At 46.4% G+C, this 19,507-nt stretch overlaps 1 protein-coding gene across 1 annotated transcript; it reads right to left on the bottom strand.

Annotated features, from left to right (window-relative positions):
* Nucleotides 1–1,493: 1,493 nt before the first annotated feature.
* LOC109767307 (ADP-ribosylation factor) lies at nt 1,494–4,699 on the bottom strand. The gene is made up of 7 exons (XM_020326070.4): nt 4,528–4,699; nt 3,986–4,178; nt 3,030–3,100; nt 2,710–2,829; nt 2,491–2,609; nt 1,937–2,018; nt 1,494–1,752 (listed from the first exon to the last, which is right to left on the bottom strand). Exons 2-7 carry the CDS (start codon nt 4,131–4,133, stop codon nt 1,747–1,749), a joined length of 546 nt encoding a protein of 181 aa, XP_020181659.1. The 5' UTR covers nt 4,134–4,178; nt 4,528–4,699; the 3' UTR covers nt 1,494–1,746.
* Between the last annotated feature and the right edge of the window lie 14,808 nt (nt 4,700–19,507).

Raw genomic sequence — 19,507 nt, 5'->3', positions numbered from 1 at the left:
CAGTGCTCTTATCCCACTGGCGTTGAGTGATGCCCTTTTTCTTGGAGGTGGAACATCTAGCATTCCATCAAGTGGTGGTACCGTGGGCCGCAGCATAGTTTAACATGAGGGGGTAGTTTGGAAGTCACACAGAAATGGCCTTCCACCACAGCCCTAGCACCTTGACCACCTAGCAAATGTTAGATCCAAAGCTTGTTTCAGAGCACATAGTTTGTGGCGAAGAAGACTCATTTAAAACCCCCTTGAATACAGAACCAAAACTGCCTGCCCCTAGCTTATGTGTGAATTTTGTTGTGGCACGCTGTCAATCAGTGTATCTAAATGCAGTGATTCTGTTACAACCTTGAACACCATCCAGTATACGGCTAGTGCTCTTACTTTTGTTTCTCCAAATCTTTACCAGGAGAAGAACGCCTGTACCAGTTTCTGCAGTTGAAATGATAGTGCCACCACATTGTAATGCTCTTATGTTGAGCAATTCATTATGCCAGATAGAACACCTTTCATCGTTGTAATATGCGGTGCAAGAACAGTTACTCGGGCATTGTGCGCAGACACTCGCGCTTGCAACAGCTTCTACTTTTGAGGCATTCTCGGGCAACTCAACGCATGGCACAGAGTAGAACTTGTCTGTGGTCTGAGTTGTGCTTTTGTTGCTAATGCAGTCTAAGGAAATATTTCTCGAGCACCCAGTGATTCTATCTTCTACTCCCTCTGACCCATAATGTAGTGTAGTGTCAAAAAAACGTCTTATATTATCTTCTACTCCCAATCTTTTGGGGATGTTATGGTGAAGCCCTCCATGCAATTGCAATATGAAAGTGTGTTATCATTGCAAATTGTGAAAGGTCCACTACCCATTCCAAAATCTTTGTCAAGTGTGTGGGGTAACTTTCCGCCCATTCCCCCCGAGAGCTGGAAGGTGAACTCGTTGGCATTCACCATTCAGGCGCCTGTTCCCCGTGTCGCTTGTTCCGCTCAGTCCACCAGCTCCATTAACAGGCAGATGGTGCGCATCCTCGTTTGCTCCGGCAAGTTATCCCCTTGTGGCCGCACGCGAGCGCATCTATTATCAAAGTTCCACACCGCCGCCTCGCGACGCGAGGGATGTTGTTTCGCCACATCCAATGATGCGCTATCCCTCCCTGGGCGGTTCTTTTTCCAGATCAAGCTCCTAACTTTCTCCTTCCAACCCGCACCTGATGATAACTTTGTATGCCGACTTAACAGAGAACAAGCCCTTGGGTGTCGCAATGGCAGGCAGGCGCTGTATAGTCGGTCATGTTGATCGCACAAGGGACCTTCTCGTCTTGCCATCTGATCTGCTCTTTCTGAGGTGTGCCTTTGAGCAGCTCCATGCTTATCCTCGTCAAAAAAGCATATCCTACTTTCTTCTTTCCCAAGTGCTACGAACAAATGCGCAAATAAAAGTGGAGCAGTGCTGAATATATACAGGCATAGATAGATAGATAGATAGATAGATGCTTGAACACTTATTACGAAATTGAACAGGACTCTCTTTAGCTGTTTACTTCAGAAACATCTTAGGGCTCAAAATACAATAAAACAATAGTATGACAGTGAAACCACAGCCGGAGCTGGCTCAGTAACTGTTGATCTCAGGAAAATACACAGTACATACGGGAATAGCATAGCACCATCCCATCCCAACACAATCCCTAGGTACCCGGTGATTCAATCGTCCATCCAAAGCGCTCCTAGCTCCTTCAAAATCTTGACGAAAATTTAGGACTGCAAGGACACGTTCAAAATGGATGGCATTAATGAACCGACAAACAAGTCTATCTTAGATTTTGCAGATGGAGATTGCTCATATTGCCTTTTAGAGAAGGAAGTTTTGCAGATGGAGATTGCTCATATTGCCTTTTAGAGAAGGAAGTTTTGCAGACAACTGAGAAGGGAAGTTTATGCATACCTTGCTGGCAATGTTGCTGGACAGCCAGTCCAGGCCTTCATACAGTCCCTCCCCTGTTGTAGCACAAGTGCTCTGGATGTACCTGCAAGCAACAACAACAACAACAACAATTTATTAAGTTGTCTGCTGTATCTATACCAATATAAAAAGACCCAAAGGGGCAGATCCAATTAATCTCGGCCTTCAAATCATGTCAATCCAACGACCTAGACTGCTTCAATGTCAAGCGCTCAACACGTTTAGCGTGCAGTTAATTTCATGCCAAATATAGTGCTAATCACATAATAACACGCAAATAATATCCTACTTAATATCCGCATGCACTTAATATACTACCAAATTAACGTGCATTGCACGTACACATTGACTAGTTACTTAAACAGTATGCATTACCAAGCCAAAGGGCAGCAGATCAATTTCATTTTCTTCACACAAATACTGTAAAATTATATGTGTTGGTTGGGGGGAATGAGCCAGTTATAATGACAAGGATGACGGTCATATATATCTTAAAATACAGAAAAGACAAGCAATGGAAGTCTGCGCATGGTTACCAGTGTCGCTGGCGAAGGGAGTGCAGGCCAAGCTTATCAGTGATCTCAGCAGCATTCATGGCATTTGGAAGATCTTGCTTGTTAGCAAACACAAGCAGCACAGCATCACGTAACTCATCCTGCAACCAGTGAACATGTGAACTGTGAGCACTCGAAATCGCTAGGATAAAGTCCAAAAAGTAATGCAGATAGGACCCATTGCGTAGAGTAAGAATTTACCTCATTCAGCATCCTGTGGAGCTCATCCCTTGCTTCAACAACACGGTCCCTATCGTTGCTGTCCACAACAAAGATGAGACCCTGTGTGTTCTGGAAGTAATGCCTCCACAGTGGCCTGATCTGTTTTTACAAACATGGTAAACATTATAATCCATTTTACAAAAGATGCGTGACAAATCCAGAGAAGGGAGATACGAGCTCTATATTGTTCCATAGTGTATTACAAATTAGATGTGAGATACTAGTACATCATACATTGCAGGTACTATAAAAACAATTCAGTTCCAACTTTCAAGGTGCATAGTATGTTATTTATGTACCTTGTCCTGACCCCCGACATCCCAGACAGTGAAGCTGATGTTCTTGTACTCCACAGTTTCAACATTGAACCCTGTATTCGGAGGAAAGACAATTCTGAGAAAAACGGAGAGAACATGTGTTGCAGATTAACAAATGTCCAAATCTGACCTATAGTATAATATAATTTGCATGAAAAACGGAGAGAACATGAACAAACGTCCAAATCTGACCTATAGTATAATATAATTTGCATGAAAGAACAAGATGGTCTTGCCTTTTAGCACAATCCATTAAATGCACACGAGGATATTATACTGGCACATAATATCATCCAATGACATATGAAGCAAGCAGTCGATTTACAAAAGGCAATATTAAGTCAACTTCAGTGTACTTTGAGATAGGGTAGGTAGCTGGTTGTAGTGGCTTTAATTACTCACTGGATGCTCCAAAACTGCATGAGCGTTACTATCAATGACTTCCTGTTGGCATCTAGGCATTTGTTTTTTACTATCAATGACTTCCTATTGGCATGTAGGCATTTGTTTAAAGGGAAACTTGACCATACCAAAGTAACTGGAACTTCGCCAAAGGACATCTAGCTCAGGACCGATTTTCTTAAGTTTATATGGTTATAAGAAAGAAATGCAACAACCGGTAAATCTGAGACTTGTCTGTCGTTATGTCAATATATATCTCTATGAACATAAGTGCACTACCCGTGACCTGCACGATGATCCTAATGAACAAAAACTACCTAACCATTTTTTAGATCATCCAACTACCTACCCATTAATAGCTTCATATTGATATTCTAGCAGTTATTTTGCCAAACTTGCGTTTCAAAATAGCACCGGCTGGGATCACATTGCCAAGCACTTGCATGTTCCGCTACAGATTCCCAATATAAGCAACAACTTGGTACGAATGAATAAATAGGCACGCATCACGCGATGCGCGCGGGACCGGTGCTCACCGATGGTGGGGATGGTGGTGACGATCTCCCCGAGCTTGAGCTTGTAGAGGATGGTGGTCTTTCCGGCGGCGTCGAGACCCACCATCAGGATCCGCATCTCCTTCTTGGCGAACAGGCGGCTGAACAGCTTGGTGAACGTGAGCCCCATCTCGTCTCCTCCCGCGTAGGTGCTCTTCCTCCCGGCTCGCCCCTCCTGCAACACAGAATCACGATCCCCGCGCGTCAGACGGCATCCCATTTCGCTAGATCTAAACGCGGCGCGCCAGATCCGGGCCCCAACCGAACGGCCGCGGGATCACCGATCGCCATGCGCCCGGCCCCGCGATCTACGCGCCGGGCACGGGATCCGCATGCGGATCCACCGCGCGCCGAGGAGGCGTCGGCGCGGGAATGGCCATGGATCCCTACGAGATCTACCGAACCGGCGACCCGCACGGCGTGATCCGCCGACAGAACGGACGGATCTCGCGAATGGAGGAGCGCGCCCGCAAAGGGGAGGGAGGGAGGGGGAGAGGGTGGATCCAGGGAGGCGGGTCGGTCACCTGATCGGAGGAATCGCTCGATCCGCGGTGGGTTCGCCGGCGCCGGAGCCGGAGAAGGTGGGCGGAAACAGGAGGTCGCGAGAGAGAAGGGGGAGAGAGTGGCCAGGCGTTGGGGCCTGCGGCGTCGTATTTAAGCGACGCGAGGGTGGAGAGCCAGCGCTTGTGTTGTACGGGTCGCGTCGGTTGAACGCGTCTCGCTCTATCGACACCTTTTCCATTGCCCGCAACAATAATTTCCTCACCAGTTCAAAAAAAATAAAAAATTCTCGCTCACCTTTTCTTTTCCTACAATATTATTTAGTTAGAATGACAAAAAAAGACAATACTGGCATTCTTTTGCCAAATTAAGATTAAGAAACACCATGTGACATTTTTTTTGTTTTCCTTCAGAAAGACACAAAGTACCGTATATGATATATCTCATAAAACTCTAGGCTCACAGGAAATGCTGACTCCTGGTCCATCGCGACCGGGAACAATGCTTGAGCCCGGTGTCTACCTACTAGGCGAGCCCGTATTAGTCGCTTTGGTTTGGATGTCCCTTCATTGCCGCCACTTCCCAACGTGTTTCGCTTCCTTCGTTCTTGCCTTGGTCTCCTTACTCTCGGGAATAGGGTCTCCTTCCACAAGCGTCACTGGTGAGCACCACCTCCACCAACTCAACCCTCTCATGCAAATGCTATAGGACTTGCCAGGGAGAGCTGTGGGCTGTCTCAATTTCATTAAAATGTGTTTTTTTGGATCAAATTCATGGGCTCCCTCGTCATCATTTTGAATGAAGCGAAAAAACACTTCCAACACTGGCCACTCTCATGCCCGGTTTGGCGCTCTTCCTGATCTGGACCCCAGACTCCCCTGCCTCCTGCATGTGGATGCAACTGCGTCCAGGAATCATCATCCACATCAATCAGCCGCTACAGATTTGTCTCATCTTCCAACTCTATTGAGACGGCGTGGATGAGCTCGTGGCAAATCAGGCATCCCACATGGAGGAGCGCGTGCACCATGGAGGGTTGTCGCCGTGGAGGAGGATGGCGATGCGGAGGACAGGCCGACTAAGAGAGAGGTCAACTGAGCTTGAGATAGATGGGGCGGCCATATGAGATGAGAGAGAGAGATGGTAGAGCTTTGGTGAGATGAGAGATTAAAAGAGAGGACGGTTTGAGAAAGATTGCGAGTGAGACAAGAGCGGGAGGTTGGGACGGAGGTTGAGAGATCGAGATAGAAATGAGAGAGGCTTATGGTGATATGTGGTTGTTGCTTATACATAATTACAAATATTATCTTTGCTGCTATTTATGGTTGTTGCTTATGTATTGGTGCTAAACATTTGAATTGTTGCTATCGAATACACGACAAGCATCACCGTGTTCAAAAATCAATTTCCAGATTTGCATTGGACACATGAAATTGGTACAAGTGTGGGTGTACTTATCATTCACCGCTTAATATCATGGTCACTAATATTGATGATTTTTTGCACCTTAGATTTGCTAAAAACATGGTTGTGCCTTGTGAAATTAGTATGAAAATGGTGTGATGATCAGGACAGCCAGGAGTTGCTTGGTTGAGAAAAACACTTCTTGATGCTTATGATTGGTGATCTTGAACATGAGATGGTAACTGATAACCTTTATTCTTCCCGTGTTATGGTATAATATAGTAACTTTGTTGTTTTTTAAGAGATCAATGACTTGTACTAGCATCATTCCACTCGCATCACTACCAAAAAGTCTTAAGATAACATAGTTGATTGGTTCAAATTGTTTAGAAGTCAAAATCCATGTCATCTGTCAAGTTGTCCGGAGTCTTACCGCACATCCCGGATGCATCATAGACGCCCGACTAACCCAATGGAAGACACTATAAGGTTTATATCCAAGCGAGACCATCTGGAATCCACCCTAGGTGTCCGATGGCAGCTTAGGGTGCTGCCCGGACAGTTAAACAAAGCAATGTTTTCATCTGGCATGCCCCCAGCCGTGTCGAACTGCAAGTAGGATGTCTAGACATCTCATAACTGAAACTAGTAGTTTTTTCACTTAGACGAACAATCCGAGATTCATCCCGGATGTCCGGGCATCCTCCGGATTGACCATGTTTCTACCGGGACAACCAGGTGATGCCTCATCTCTCTTCGTTCTTGGTTGTGCTCTTCGAAAGGTAGAGGGCCCGGATATCCCGGTTGCTACTCGGACGTCTAGACCCTTACAGAAAATAGCCAACCGACTCTATTTTTTGGGCACTATATATACCCCTCTAACACTCTGGTATAGGGTTGACCACTTCATACAAAACACCCCAAGAACATCAAGTGCTCCTTCTCACCCCCCCCCCCCCCACACAGTAGGTCTTAGATCTTGGAGAGATTATTGAGAGTTCTTGAGTGAGATTTCACCAGGTGATAGATCCACTCCCTCTCCCTCTTTTGACCAAAGCAATTTGTGATTTGATCAAGTCTTGATCCCTCCCCCCTTTGGTCTTGTTACTTTGTAAGGTTGGAGACTCCTAGGCGGTAGGAGTTCTTCGGAGATGATCCGATTGTTGTGATGACCCTCGGAAAACTTGTGAAGGTTTGTAGGACACCTCAAGGGCCAAACCAGTGGTTGGGAATTGCATTCATATATCCCATGGAGAATAGGGTGAGTCTTCATGGTGTTTGTGTGCCTTTGTAGTAACACCCATCCCTCCAACGGTGACTACCTTCCCTCCAAGTGAACATCGGGATACATCCTTGTGTCCAGAGTTTCGGTTATCCCTAACCCTAACTCCTTACCTGTGGTTACTTTGTTACCTTGTCATTGCAATTGATATTCATATTGTGTTGTTTAGCTTTTACATATTGTTGTTATCATTGACTCACCTTTGCAATATTTAGGCTCACACTTATATTTCACACTTTCTTAAAATTGCTAATAAGTAATTAAAATTTGTAATTGTACATATTCACGCCCCCTCTAGGTCCATCTTGATCTTTTTAATTGGTTTGGATGTTTTCAATTGATCCGAATTAAGTTTCGTTAGAGCTTGCTAGATAGTTAAGAACATTGTTATCAAGAAATGTACACATAAGCTAGGACAAATACCCGGAATTTGGAACATTGTAGTTTGTTGGTATTCATGTAATTAAGAACTACATAATCATGAAACTTTTGTGTGATACCCTCCAAATTATAGGTTTATATCATAGAGGTTAGAGAGCTGGAGTTTATTTGAAGAAGCTTTAGAAGGACAAGGTGACAGCACTTAGGTCACAATTTATGTAGCTTGATTAGCCACATGTGAGATGTATGTGCTCCCAAGCTTAGCAAAGTGCGCCTGATCATCTAGTATTATACATAAGAAAATCCTTACAAGAGCCCCTTTAAAGGAATGCGAAGTTACAGTCAAGTTCCTAAAAAACAACATCATCTTTCTTCTGCATCCCTTTGTGGGGTGCCCAAAGCTCATTGTTGCCTCTAAGCCTTCGAAGCAATCTGGTTGAAACATAGTAACTTGTAGAAGCAGCGACATGGACGTTGTTGATGTAGACCGATGGCAGAGATGAGTCCAGTGGAGGAGTTCACACGCAAGGGTGTCATGATCTTCACATCGTAGGATCAAATCAGGGAGGGTAACTAGTTGTGAGCAGTCGGGATAACTAGCTTTAACCCATCATGGTTGGATGAGACTCCTACATTGGGGAAGGCTATCTGAAGCTGCAAGAACTTTGAAATGTTGTCCGCACAATCATAGAATCACAAAGTAGGACAAACTCACATAAAACTTCCAGAACCATAGAGCACTAATTAGGGGGAACCAGAGGCTCCTTCTCACGGATCCGGATGAACTCACAAGAGCAAAGGCGAGAAGAATCTCTCCTGGTCTCGCTGCATAATCTTGTAGCTGAATGGTTTGACAAAAGGTTCTCTAAAATGGTTTGTAACCAGGACAATACCACTTAGATGGCTTCCTTGGGGGACAACAAGCATTCAACTTGGAGAGTCATTGGGAAGCTTCTCGAATTCTCGCGCATCATTGATAACGCGTTCACCTTCCACCAAAATGGTCATGACTTTTGATACACTACTCCAAATGAAAGGACATGTGGTGCCCCCATGTGTGGTTTTGGTAATTGATGACATTCTCTATGGACTAATGGTTGCATTGAGTTATATTTGAAGGATTTGTCCATAGGCATTTCTTGAAGTCCATGTGTTGGTTTCAAGGAGTTTATGTGTTGACCAAGGTGCTATTAAGGAATTATCCAAAGATTGGTCATGTGAGAGTTGAGCTTCTTGCAAGCATGTCTTGAAGAAGAAGATTGTGTGATCATTCATGCTTACCTTCAAGGCATCATCCAAATGAAGAGAGTTGGAAAGGTTCAAGGTTGATCAAGACTAAGTCAAGAGTGAATCAAGTTGATCAACTCACAAAGCGTAGAAGATGCACTATTGCAGGATGCTGCTAACGCGACACTACGATCAGAGACCCTTCGAGAAACTGTGTGCGATGCCATAATCGCAAACGGTGGTGTATGAAAACCGTCAAAAATGTATAAAACGTTTGCGATGACGGATGCATCAAACACGGTTCAGTTTTTAATTGCGTGTGCGATGAAGGGCATACGGTTCAGTTCAATTAACTATTTGCGACGAGGAGGAACAAAAGAAACGGGCAGCCAGATGAAGGCGTGTGCGATACACATCATACGGTTCACCCGAATGAACTGTTTGTAATTAGGCAACACAAAAGAAACGGTCAGCCAGATCAAGATGTGTGCGATATACGGCATGCGGTTCACTCGGATGAACTGTTTGCATTGAGACAAGAGAACAGAAACGGTTCAATATAACAAGATGTGTGTGATACGCGGCAAACAGGTCTGTAATCAGAATGTGTGCGAAGACCGATAATAACACAGACGATTGCTTCTAATAAGACGTATGTGATATGCTCTGTCTACACAACATCTATTGGCCATTGGGGGACGGGCGGTCATCTGGATATGCCATAAGGATGCGAAGAGGCATCCTATATCAGTAAGGACTAGTTGTTCCACCAGTAGCTCATGTAAGATAACTCTCAAGTTAAATGTGCTCAGGCAGGAGCAGCCATCAGATGGATGACTGGATGGGAAGTTGTGTTGATGTTAAATTAACTGATAGGATGGGTCATATCTGCCAAATTAAATGACTGATATGACCCATCCCATGAGTTAATTTAACCTCGAGGTCCTTGTTTTTTATTTTTTTTATTTTTAACACATGTTAAAGAAGGTCTGCATTACATTTCGACAATGTGCGATAAGTGGCATACAGTTGATCCATCCAACCTGTTTGTGATGAAATAAGCCGTGTGTGTTGTGGGCAAATGCTTACTAGTATTCAACCGTTTGTGATTGATGAATTCATCACCGGCGGTTCCCTAGTGTGGTACGTGTTCATCTGATCATCATCTACTTCTTGTGCTAGCTCGATGTTCCTTCTATGCTAAGTTTCCATTAATTGATGGCGTTTTATGAACACGCCACCGTTTCCCTCCATTTCCTCACCATAAACCTAGGCGGCGCGCGATGCATGGAGGTGACAAGCGTAGCCTGTAGCACATCCACCTTTTTCAAGCATGCGAACCCACCAAAACGCCGCCTCTACCATCAACTTCGTCGACGAGGAAAACGAGTAGGCGCCACAGCCCGTCGAGGCCGAGGCGCTCCCCGGCAACGCGATGGACGACGCCGTGATGCGTGTCATCGCCAGGGTTGAGCAGACTTTTGGCGCATGGTGCTTGAGCGCCGCGGGTCAAGATAGGCATGTCAGCGCCGACAGGCTGCAGCTTGTTGCACAACATGACCGATGGCGCGCCATAGAGAAAGCTAGGCGCCGATAGGTTGCGGCTCGCAGCACGGCGAGACCGTTGGAGCGCCGCAGAGCGAGAGGCGCGGCGCGCCGCACAACAAGAGCGGATCCATCGGCGCTTGCCTGCTGTCGACACGACGTCGCAGCTGGGTACACGTCCCGTCAGTACCCCCATTCCTCGCCAGGAGTGGGCAGAGGCCCTCAGCACCATACTTGCACCAGAGGCCGGCCGCGCCGTACTTGCACCGGACGCCCGCCGCGCCGTTCGCATGGGTGGCGTCGTTCGCCTTGTCTGCGGCCCGCTGGATGCCAACGCACTGGTCCATAGGTTCAACCGCCTCCTTGGCCCAGGTGTCCACCTGGGCGCAGTAGAGGAACATGGTCGTCGCATCCTCGAGCTGGTGATCTCTGATGAAATAGCTAACTTGGAGCTCGAGATCGCGCTCCAGATGTACCGCGAGCGTGTCGACCGCTTGGACGAATGCATGCACGAGTTCAGGCAGAGCCAAGAGCTGCCGTAGGCAAGGGCTGCTGGTCATGGTCTCATGGACGCGTTTTATTTTGTTGAGTCGTTTTGACGTGGATAGCTATGTATTCACAGCAATCATAGTATTGCTCTGTTTATTCCTCTGTTTCAATGTGTGTACTCTGTTTTCCGTTCTTATATATTCTGTTTCAATGTGTGTATATACGCTTTCCATTCTGTATATGTGGATGATAACAGTAGATTCAAATTAGTATAAAAATAGATAGAAAATGGAATTCATAATATATATATTCATTGTTCATTAGTTCATCACAGAATATATATATAATATCATCACATATACGTGATGATACTTAACTACTAAGTACAATGCATAAAATTGAAACCGAACAATACTAAAACTAATAATCCCTCCCGGGGCCAGTATTCCGGCAGCCCCTCGCCAGCAGCTCCCTGGTGCGCGACATCTTCCCAGTGCGGAGGCAGTACTCCGCCTCCTCCGCCTCGCAGTGCTTGACGTACCGATCTGCCTCTTGATGGCGGACGCGCGCGAACGATCTTGCCATTTCGTTGGGCGACCACCGGAGCTTCTCGTCGGTGGCATGCTGGAGCTTATTGGCCCACCTCCACGCAGCGATGAGGCGCCCAGCGCCTATGACCTTCCTCGCAAAGTACGAGTCTTCGTACACCTCCTCGGCACGACGACGCGCCCGCCCCCAAAGCTCCGCCGCCTCCTTTTTCCAGGCGGCATCACGGGCTTCACAGGCCGCCTGGTACCTGGCTTCCTCCTCTGCCATCTCCTTCTTGAACGGCACTTGCCTGGCTTTCTCAGCCGGCGGCAGCGACTTCCACAGACAAAGATTGTACTGGCCCCAAAACCAATCCAAAGTTGGGGGGTCCGGCGCAACCTCGTCCGGCGGCGCGTAGGGGTCCTCGTCGTTGCTATTCGAGTGAGCGTCCTCGGGGGGCGGCGACTCCTGGTCGGCGCGTGGGTAGACCGGCGGCACCATGGCAGAGATTTGAGAGAGAGAGAGAGGGGGGGGGGGGAAGGATGTAGATGAGAATGCAGGCGATACGACGTGAGCAAGGTAGTATTTATTGGCGGCCGGAATCTAGATCGACGGGGACAATACACACGTCGGTCGCCAGAATTTACGAGTACTATAGTTTGAATTACACACGATTCCCGCAGCAAAATCCGTGTGTGAACATAATAGCTGACGGTTTCCAATACAGAACCGTGTCTGATTAATGATCCCCGCCACTCACCTACCAAACCTCGAGCCGCGAGATAGAGTGGCAATCGTGTGGGGGCCGGTTGTCTTGCCAGATCTTTACATCGTCTAATGAATTTTTAACTCACACACGGGGGGGGGGGGAATGTAGTTCAAATTTGAATTACGGTCATTAAATGGCTAGAAAATCACTTAAATGTCTTTAAAAGGTCAAATGACCCCTAGAATTTTCTAAAATTTCACATTACAGTTGTAGTAGTGCACGTTAAACGTAGAAAAAAAATTAAAGGCCGTAAGAGGAAGCTATCTCCGTTCGTCGTCAAACATGCATTATTCCCTCTCGGAACCACGAGCCTTCTAATGAGTTGCTCCGGTTTGTGAGGGTGTGTGTCCAAACTTTCGTCAAACATGCCAATTTTTTATCACATCATCTTGGTGGCATGACATTACATCAACCAAGGTTTCATGTTTTTCTGATCTTTTTTTAATTTTTTGGAATTAAAATGCCATGTCACTCCATGCATACATATGCATGTGTCCATATCGTGAGACAAATATATTTGAAAATTCCTTCTAATTTACTGCACATGGAATTAACTCTCACACAAGTACACAATATGATTTTTCAAACCGTTATGGTTAGCCGTTGCATGCAGATGTAGTTCAAATTTGAATTACAGTCATTAAATGGCTAGAAAATCACTTAAATGTCTTTAAAAGGTCAAATGACCCTTAGAATTTTCCAAAGTTTCACATTATAGTTGTAGTAGTGCACGTTAAATGTAAAAAAATTGAAGGCCGTAAGAGGAAGCTATCTCCCGTTCGTCATCAAACATGCATTGTTCCCTCTCGGAACCACGAGCCTTCTAGTGAGTTGCTCCGGTTTGTGAGGTGTGTGTGTCCAAACTTTCGTCAAACATGCCAATTTTTTTACCACATCATCTTTGTGGCATGACATTACATCAACCAAGGTTTCATGTGTTTCACGAAACGCTTCGCGAAGGCCTGTACAATGGCCGCGTCCCCCCGAGCGCCGCTGCCTGCGCCGAGAGCGCGGCCGCCTACGCTGAGAGTGCCGCCTCATCCGCTTCCACCGAGAGGGCGTCTGCGGCAGCCGACAGGGCAGCTGCAGCAGCCGAGACGGCTGCAGCTGCTGCTGCGACGGCGGCTGAGAGCTCGAGCTGCCGTCCGTGCCGCCGATGTCGCTCTGGCCCGGGTTGAGGCCATCCACGCTAAGATCGAGGATGCACACGCCAAAATATTCCAGGCCACCTCGGACTCCAACATGCAACCCACGTCGGAAAAGGCGGCGGCGGCCATGGAGCACCTGCTTCCTCATGAGGTCGTCGAGCGGGAGCTGAGATGCAGGAGGCGGCGGAGATCGAGGAGTGCCGGGAGGAGGAGTTGCACTTGGACGAGGTCGAGGTAGAGAAGAGTCTGTCCGTCGAGGAATCGGCGGTGGAGTACCAACGCGAGCTCTGGCGCAGCCACTACTACGAGTACTACAACCTGGAGGGCGGCGCCGAGGACGAGGACGAGGACGCGGTCGACTTCAGCAGCGAGGACGCGGAGTCCAGCAACGGCGGCATGTCGCCAGGACAAGTCATCGATGTCTTATCTCACACCGGCGATGCATAGGCCGGCGCGGCGGCAGATTTGTTAAAATTATGCGTACTTAGGCTTTACTTTTAATGTTGGTCTTTTGTTAGAGCAATGTTTGGGTCAACTGGCTCTGTTTAATTACTAAAATTGCTCGATTCAGTAGGTGTGGTCTGTCTGCTGTACGCTCTTTTGTGTGCCCAAATTAGCAAGCGATGTTAAATTATGCAATGACGTACCCGGGAAAATTTCCACCAAAATTTTAATTATCAAACTCATCCCATGCGCGTAAAGTAGAAGAATCGTTTGCGATGCACACAATCGTTCAAAGTGAATGGTCCGGCGGCACCGCGCGCAAAGTTTCCCTCCACATTTCCAAAATTTTGGCATACCGCCAAAATATCTACCCCCGCCCCCCTTCCCCACCCCCTTTTCTCCCCGACCACAAGTCACATTTCCCCTGTTTCCTCCTTCCTTCTTAAGCTATAGCCGCTTCCTCGCTCTCGGCGTCTCGCATCCTACCGCCGGGGTAGCGATGGTCTTCTTCAAAGACCTCTCCAGCAGTTCCTCCTCCGGCGACGACTCCTTCACCACCCGGGTATGCCTCTCTTCTCTCTCTCTCGGGCTATGACTTGGAATGAAGGATTTTTACCCGGCGGTCAATTTGAGACATTTCTTCCTCTTGTAGCTCCCTAGGACCATCAGTGGCAACGAATGGAGCGGGGTGGCTGAAGATCTATCTGCTCGTTGTCACCATCAATCTCCATGCGTGAAGCTGGTTGCGTTTGAATCTGTGGACAGTGGGAGGAAGTTTCTGGCATGTGCAGAGAAGGTTAGACCCTCTTTCATTGTTACAAATAATTTGTTAGATGTGATTCAGACACTGTCACGGTCCCAACCCATTCATACCACACCTTCAACCAAACGCATCCTAAGACAGTGTCACAGTTTGTACCTATTATCTTAAATTGTTGCCATCTCATCAGCGGTGCCATTAGAAAATTATTTGGCACCGCTTCAGCAGTTTGTGCAGCCAACTTTGGTCCACACATCCGAGCAGCCAAGTAGTAAAATACTAAACCTTTTGGCACGAAGGAACTGGGCATCGGAGCAACTACGTGCTCCGGAGTCCGGGTCCCTGATTTTTTTCCGCTGCATCGGCTTGCCAGTGCAGGGCACTGGTGCGAGATGTAGCAACAGTTGTCTTTACCCCAGTTTTGGCATACATAGTGGATGGCCTTAGTGTTATTAGTTCTATGTTACTAAATTTGTGCATGTACACACCTGTTAGTATCAATTTGCTGTCATCCAAACACTGCGCTATGCTGTTGCAGTTATATTTACCTTCCTCATAAAATGTTCAATTTGTTATTTATTGTACATGAGAAAGAACTTTAGCGTTGTTGTAGTTAATTATAGCTTCTGATGTTCCAGAATTTGGTTGTTGTCTCAGTAGCAATTAATTCATTTGCATATTGATCTTTTTGAGAAGATATGTCATAATTAACATGTTTCTTCAGTTTTTCAAAATAAGCATTGGTGATTTCCTATGTTGCTATAAACCCATTCCCCTACAATTGTTACTGATCTAGTTTTAAATATTATAGGATGAACGGAAGTGTTCTTACTTGGAGTGAGTTGATGAAGAGTGGCCACAGTCTTAGAAGATGTGCCCAGCGAAGCTCTGGAGCATGTATGAGGAAGAGAACAGACGTAGGCTTAGAGAAACTGTTGTCAACGCTGAAGAATATTTGAAGATTCGGGATAAAAAGTGGAAGGTGGAGAATGAGCTCAGATTTTTTAAATCAGACTTTGCTAAGATGGTGTTGGCGAAGGAGGAGACACTTTCCCAGTTGGCCCGTGCAAAACAGGTTCTTACTGAACTGAAAGCAGAGGTGGATAAGACGAGCCTGGATGATCTCGATTAGGGAAATGAATATATAATTCTAATATTGTTCTTATGAAGTTGAACTAGCTATATGTTGTACTGTGCTGTTTTCATTTAGCTATTGTACTGTGATGTTATAATATATTTATGTGCCTGATATGAAATTGGCAAACAGTTGTTCGATATGAAATGTGAATTTGCGTAATACTGGAATTATTAATTGTAAACTAATAAACCTGCTAAATGTGTCATGCACTACAGGAAACAGCTACTTTGCCGTCTGCCATGGCGGACGACAAAGGCTCGAAAGGCGGACGGCAAAGACCTTTGCCGTCAGCCGCGGACGGCAAAAGGCTCCGGCAAAGAAGGCTACGGTAAACAGCTGCTTTGCCGTCTGCTTCCTGGCGGCGGACGGCAATAATTGCGCTGTCAGTCCGTTAAGTGGCTAACGGCAGACCTTTGCCGTCCGCCGCAGACGGCAAAGAGCCTTTGGTCTTTGCCGTCCGCCTTATGATGTCATCTACACGTCACTAGATGGCAGGTTCTTTGCCGTCTGCCACTGATGGCAAAGTCTTTGCCGTCTGCCACTGTAGGCAAACTGACCAAATGGGTCAGCTCCCAGGAAGCACAGTTGGCTGCCACGTGGCTTCTTTGCCGTCCGCGGCAGACGGCAAAGGCTCTTTGCCGTCGGTGGCAGACGGCAAAGAGCCTGCATATTGTCTGTTTTTTCTGTTTTTTATTAAATCCCACAATTTGCAGCACATATCACATATATAAGTTTCATATCCAACACATATCTAGCACATAAGTTTCATATCACATATCACATCAGTTTCATCCATACACATTGTTCATACATAAGGAAGTTCCATCCATACACATTGTTCCATCCATATATATATTACAATGCAAAGTGTCATGAAGATAGCAAGCTAGATACAATGCAAAGTTTCATCAAAGGAAAAGCAAGCACTCCATCATAGCAAGCTAGCTTCCATCAAGTGAATGAAATCTGCAAAATGGTAAATAAGAAAGTTAGAAATAGGTGACTAGAACAAGAAGAAGACTAGAACAAGAAGAATACTAGAACAAGAAGTATATGTCATTTATGAGCTAACTTAGGTGAAATGGATCATATATGAGCTAACTAAGTTGAAATGGGTTGTTTATGAGCTAACTTAGTTGAAATGGATCATTTATGAGCTAACTTAGTTGAAATGGGTCGTTTATGAGCTAACTAAGGTGAAGGGCATCGTTTTTGAGCTAAGTAAGGTGAAATGGGTCATTTTGGAGCTAACCTAGTTGAAATGGATCGTTTTTGAGCTAACTTAGTTGAAATGGATCGTTTTTGAGGTAACTAAGGTGAAATGGATCGTTTTTTAGCTCACTTAGGTCAAATGGATCGTTTTTGAGCTAACTTAGTTGAAATGGATCGTTTTTGAGCTAACTTTGTTGAAATGGATCATTTTTTAGCTAATTTAGTTGAAATGGATCGTTTTTTAGCTAACTTAGGTGAAATGGATCATTTAAGAGCTAATTTAGGTGAAATGGATCGTTTTTTAGCTCACTTAGGTCAAATGGATCGTTTATGAGCTAAATTAGTTGAAATGGATCGTTTATGAGATAACCTAGGTAAGATGGGTCATTTTGGAGTTAACGTAGGTGGGCCATTTTAAAGCTAACGTAGGTAAAATGGATCATTTAGGAGCTAATCTAGGTAAAATGGGTCATTTTTGAGCTAACTTGGATGAACTGCATCATTTATAAGCTAACCTAGGTAAAATGGGTCATTTTGGAGGAAAATAAGCTAACTCTAGGTCATTATGGTAAGCATATTGGAGGAAATAAAGCTAAGTCTAGGTCTTTATGCATTTGTTAAGCAAAACACTAGAGAAACTTACCGTGATCAGGGAGGTGTAGGAGCGGGGTGGCTAGTGCCGCTACCTGGAGAAGGATCGTGCGATGCGTTTCTGGAGTTAAGCTGCAACAAAGATCATTTCCAATGTCTCGTTAGCATTACGACACTCAAATGTTGAGACTACCAACTAATGTCCATTCAAACTAAACTCACCGTGCTCCCAGGAGCAATCACTGGCATCGGCGGAGCGGGCTGACCGGACTTCTCGCACACAGACTGCACATTTGGTTTTCAGAACAGAGTCATACTAGTTAGTAATGAGACTCAAATGTTAAGACTAGCAAGTAATCTGCAGAAGAAACTTACCACAAGGAGCTCGTACATGGCCCTTGCCTGCATGTCATTCCGTGCCCTCTCCTCCTCCATCATCTTTCTCGTCCTCTCCTCCATCTCCCGCTGCCTCTCCGCCGCCTCCGCCAGAAGTTTCTCCGTTCTATCTCTCTCAGTCTGTATAGCAGCCTGCAACACCACTCACATGACCATTTGTAATCATTGATGGAAGCGCACACAATGTAATGGAGAAAGATAACTGAGTACGTATCACTAACCTTGATGGCGAGTTGCACTGGCCGTTCACGAGGCCTTATCTCAGGAGCGGAGCTCGACTGGCGCGCCTTGATCTCCGGGAGAGTGCTAGGACAACGGATAAGTCCATCTCCAATGGCTATGGAGCCATGGGACCTCCCGCCACCAGATATCATCACCAGCTCTGGATCAATGGGACCCTGGCTCGGGTTAAAGTCCTCCCCTTTCCTCGCCTTCCCCTCATCTCTATATCTCACGAGCTTTTTGTGGGAGGAGATGTTGGTGAAGTTGTTTGCATCATCGAGGTCAGACTGAGAGAAAGCCTTGACTTTCTTGTAAGAGCCAGTGTGGGCCATGGCATACAGGTCGTACACCTCTGGCACCTTATCCGCCTTATTGTGGCGTGCCTGAAAGAGAGAAACAATGAAAATTAGTAATTAAAGGGCTCAAGCTAGCATGATGAATGAATTGCATGAATCATGAAGCAAACCACATACCCAGTTGCGCCCGAACTGATATAAGTTGGAGCTGCCTTGATGGTGTGGCACACCTTCCATTTGGGCACGTTTGTCCTTGGCCTGGTTGTGGAGGGCTAGCCATTCTTGTGAGCACCACTCATCGACCAACACCTCCCAACAATCCATCCGATCCGCACACCATCTCGGAGGCGCCTAAGTTAGCAAATAGAAACTTGAGCGCTACGGCTAAGAATTACTAAATGAAGGAACTTAAGTAGAAGGCCTTAAGAATTACCTTCATGTACTGCTCCTTACTCAGGAACTTATCGCGACACGCCGGCTTGGTCTTCTTGATACCACGCAAGGCGTAGTAGTCTCGAACAGCCTGCACCCGAGCCTCGTGCCGTAAGTTCTGGAGTAGGCGCTTGCAGACGTTCTGGATAACATTTGCGCAGTCCTCCTCGTATCCCTCCTCACACCTGTAGAATGTCTGCAATCAAATGAGACAATATTGATTAGTACAATTAATAACTAGCTAGTTGAAGATTTTGAAATGTGTAAAGGAGAAATTACCCAGAACGTCCTGATCACCATGTCTGCCCTCGTGTCGCACACAACACCGTCGATAATGACATCCGGCGGGGCCGGGGCAGCCACGTAGTGCTCCCAGCTCAACCCAAGCTCTGGAAGCCGACCCTCACCAGGCAACGTGACAAACCCCGGGAAGTTTTGCCGGCAAAGAACTCCAAGGACGGAGTTGGGCCGACGGACACTATGATGGTGGTCCCAACCCCTGCAGCATGACAAGGCCAACGCATTAGTTATTTGAAGAAACGTGAATGCAGAAGGTACAAAAATATTAAATGCACTTACGTACCTCTCCCCATCAGGGAAGATCAACCACCTCTGCTCGCGGGTCGCCGGCACGGACGGGAGCCGTGTAGCACCACGCTGGTAGACGGTGCCACCCTCCTCCTCAAGATCAGTCGGCTCCCCGCCATCATCAGCATGGCCACTCGGCTCCTCGGGCTGA

This window comes from Aegilops tauschii, chromosome 5, assembly GCF_002575655.3.
Source record: "Aegilops tauschii subsp. strangulata cultivar AL8/78 chromosome 5, Aet v6.0, whole genome shotgun sequence".
Taxonomy (NCBI): Eukaryota; Viridiplantae; Streptophyta; class Magnoliopsida; order Poales; family Poaceae; genus Aegilops; species Aegilops tauschii.
Note: the sequence above shows the minus strand (reverse complement) of the source record. Positions and strands in the feature narration are given on the sequence as shown.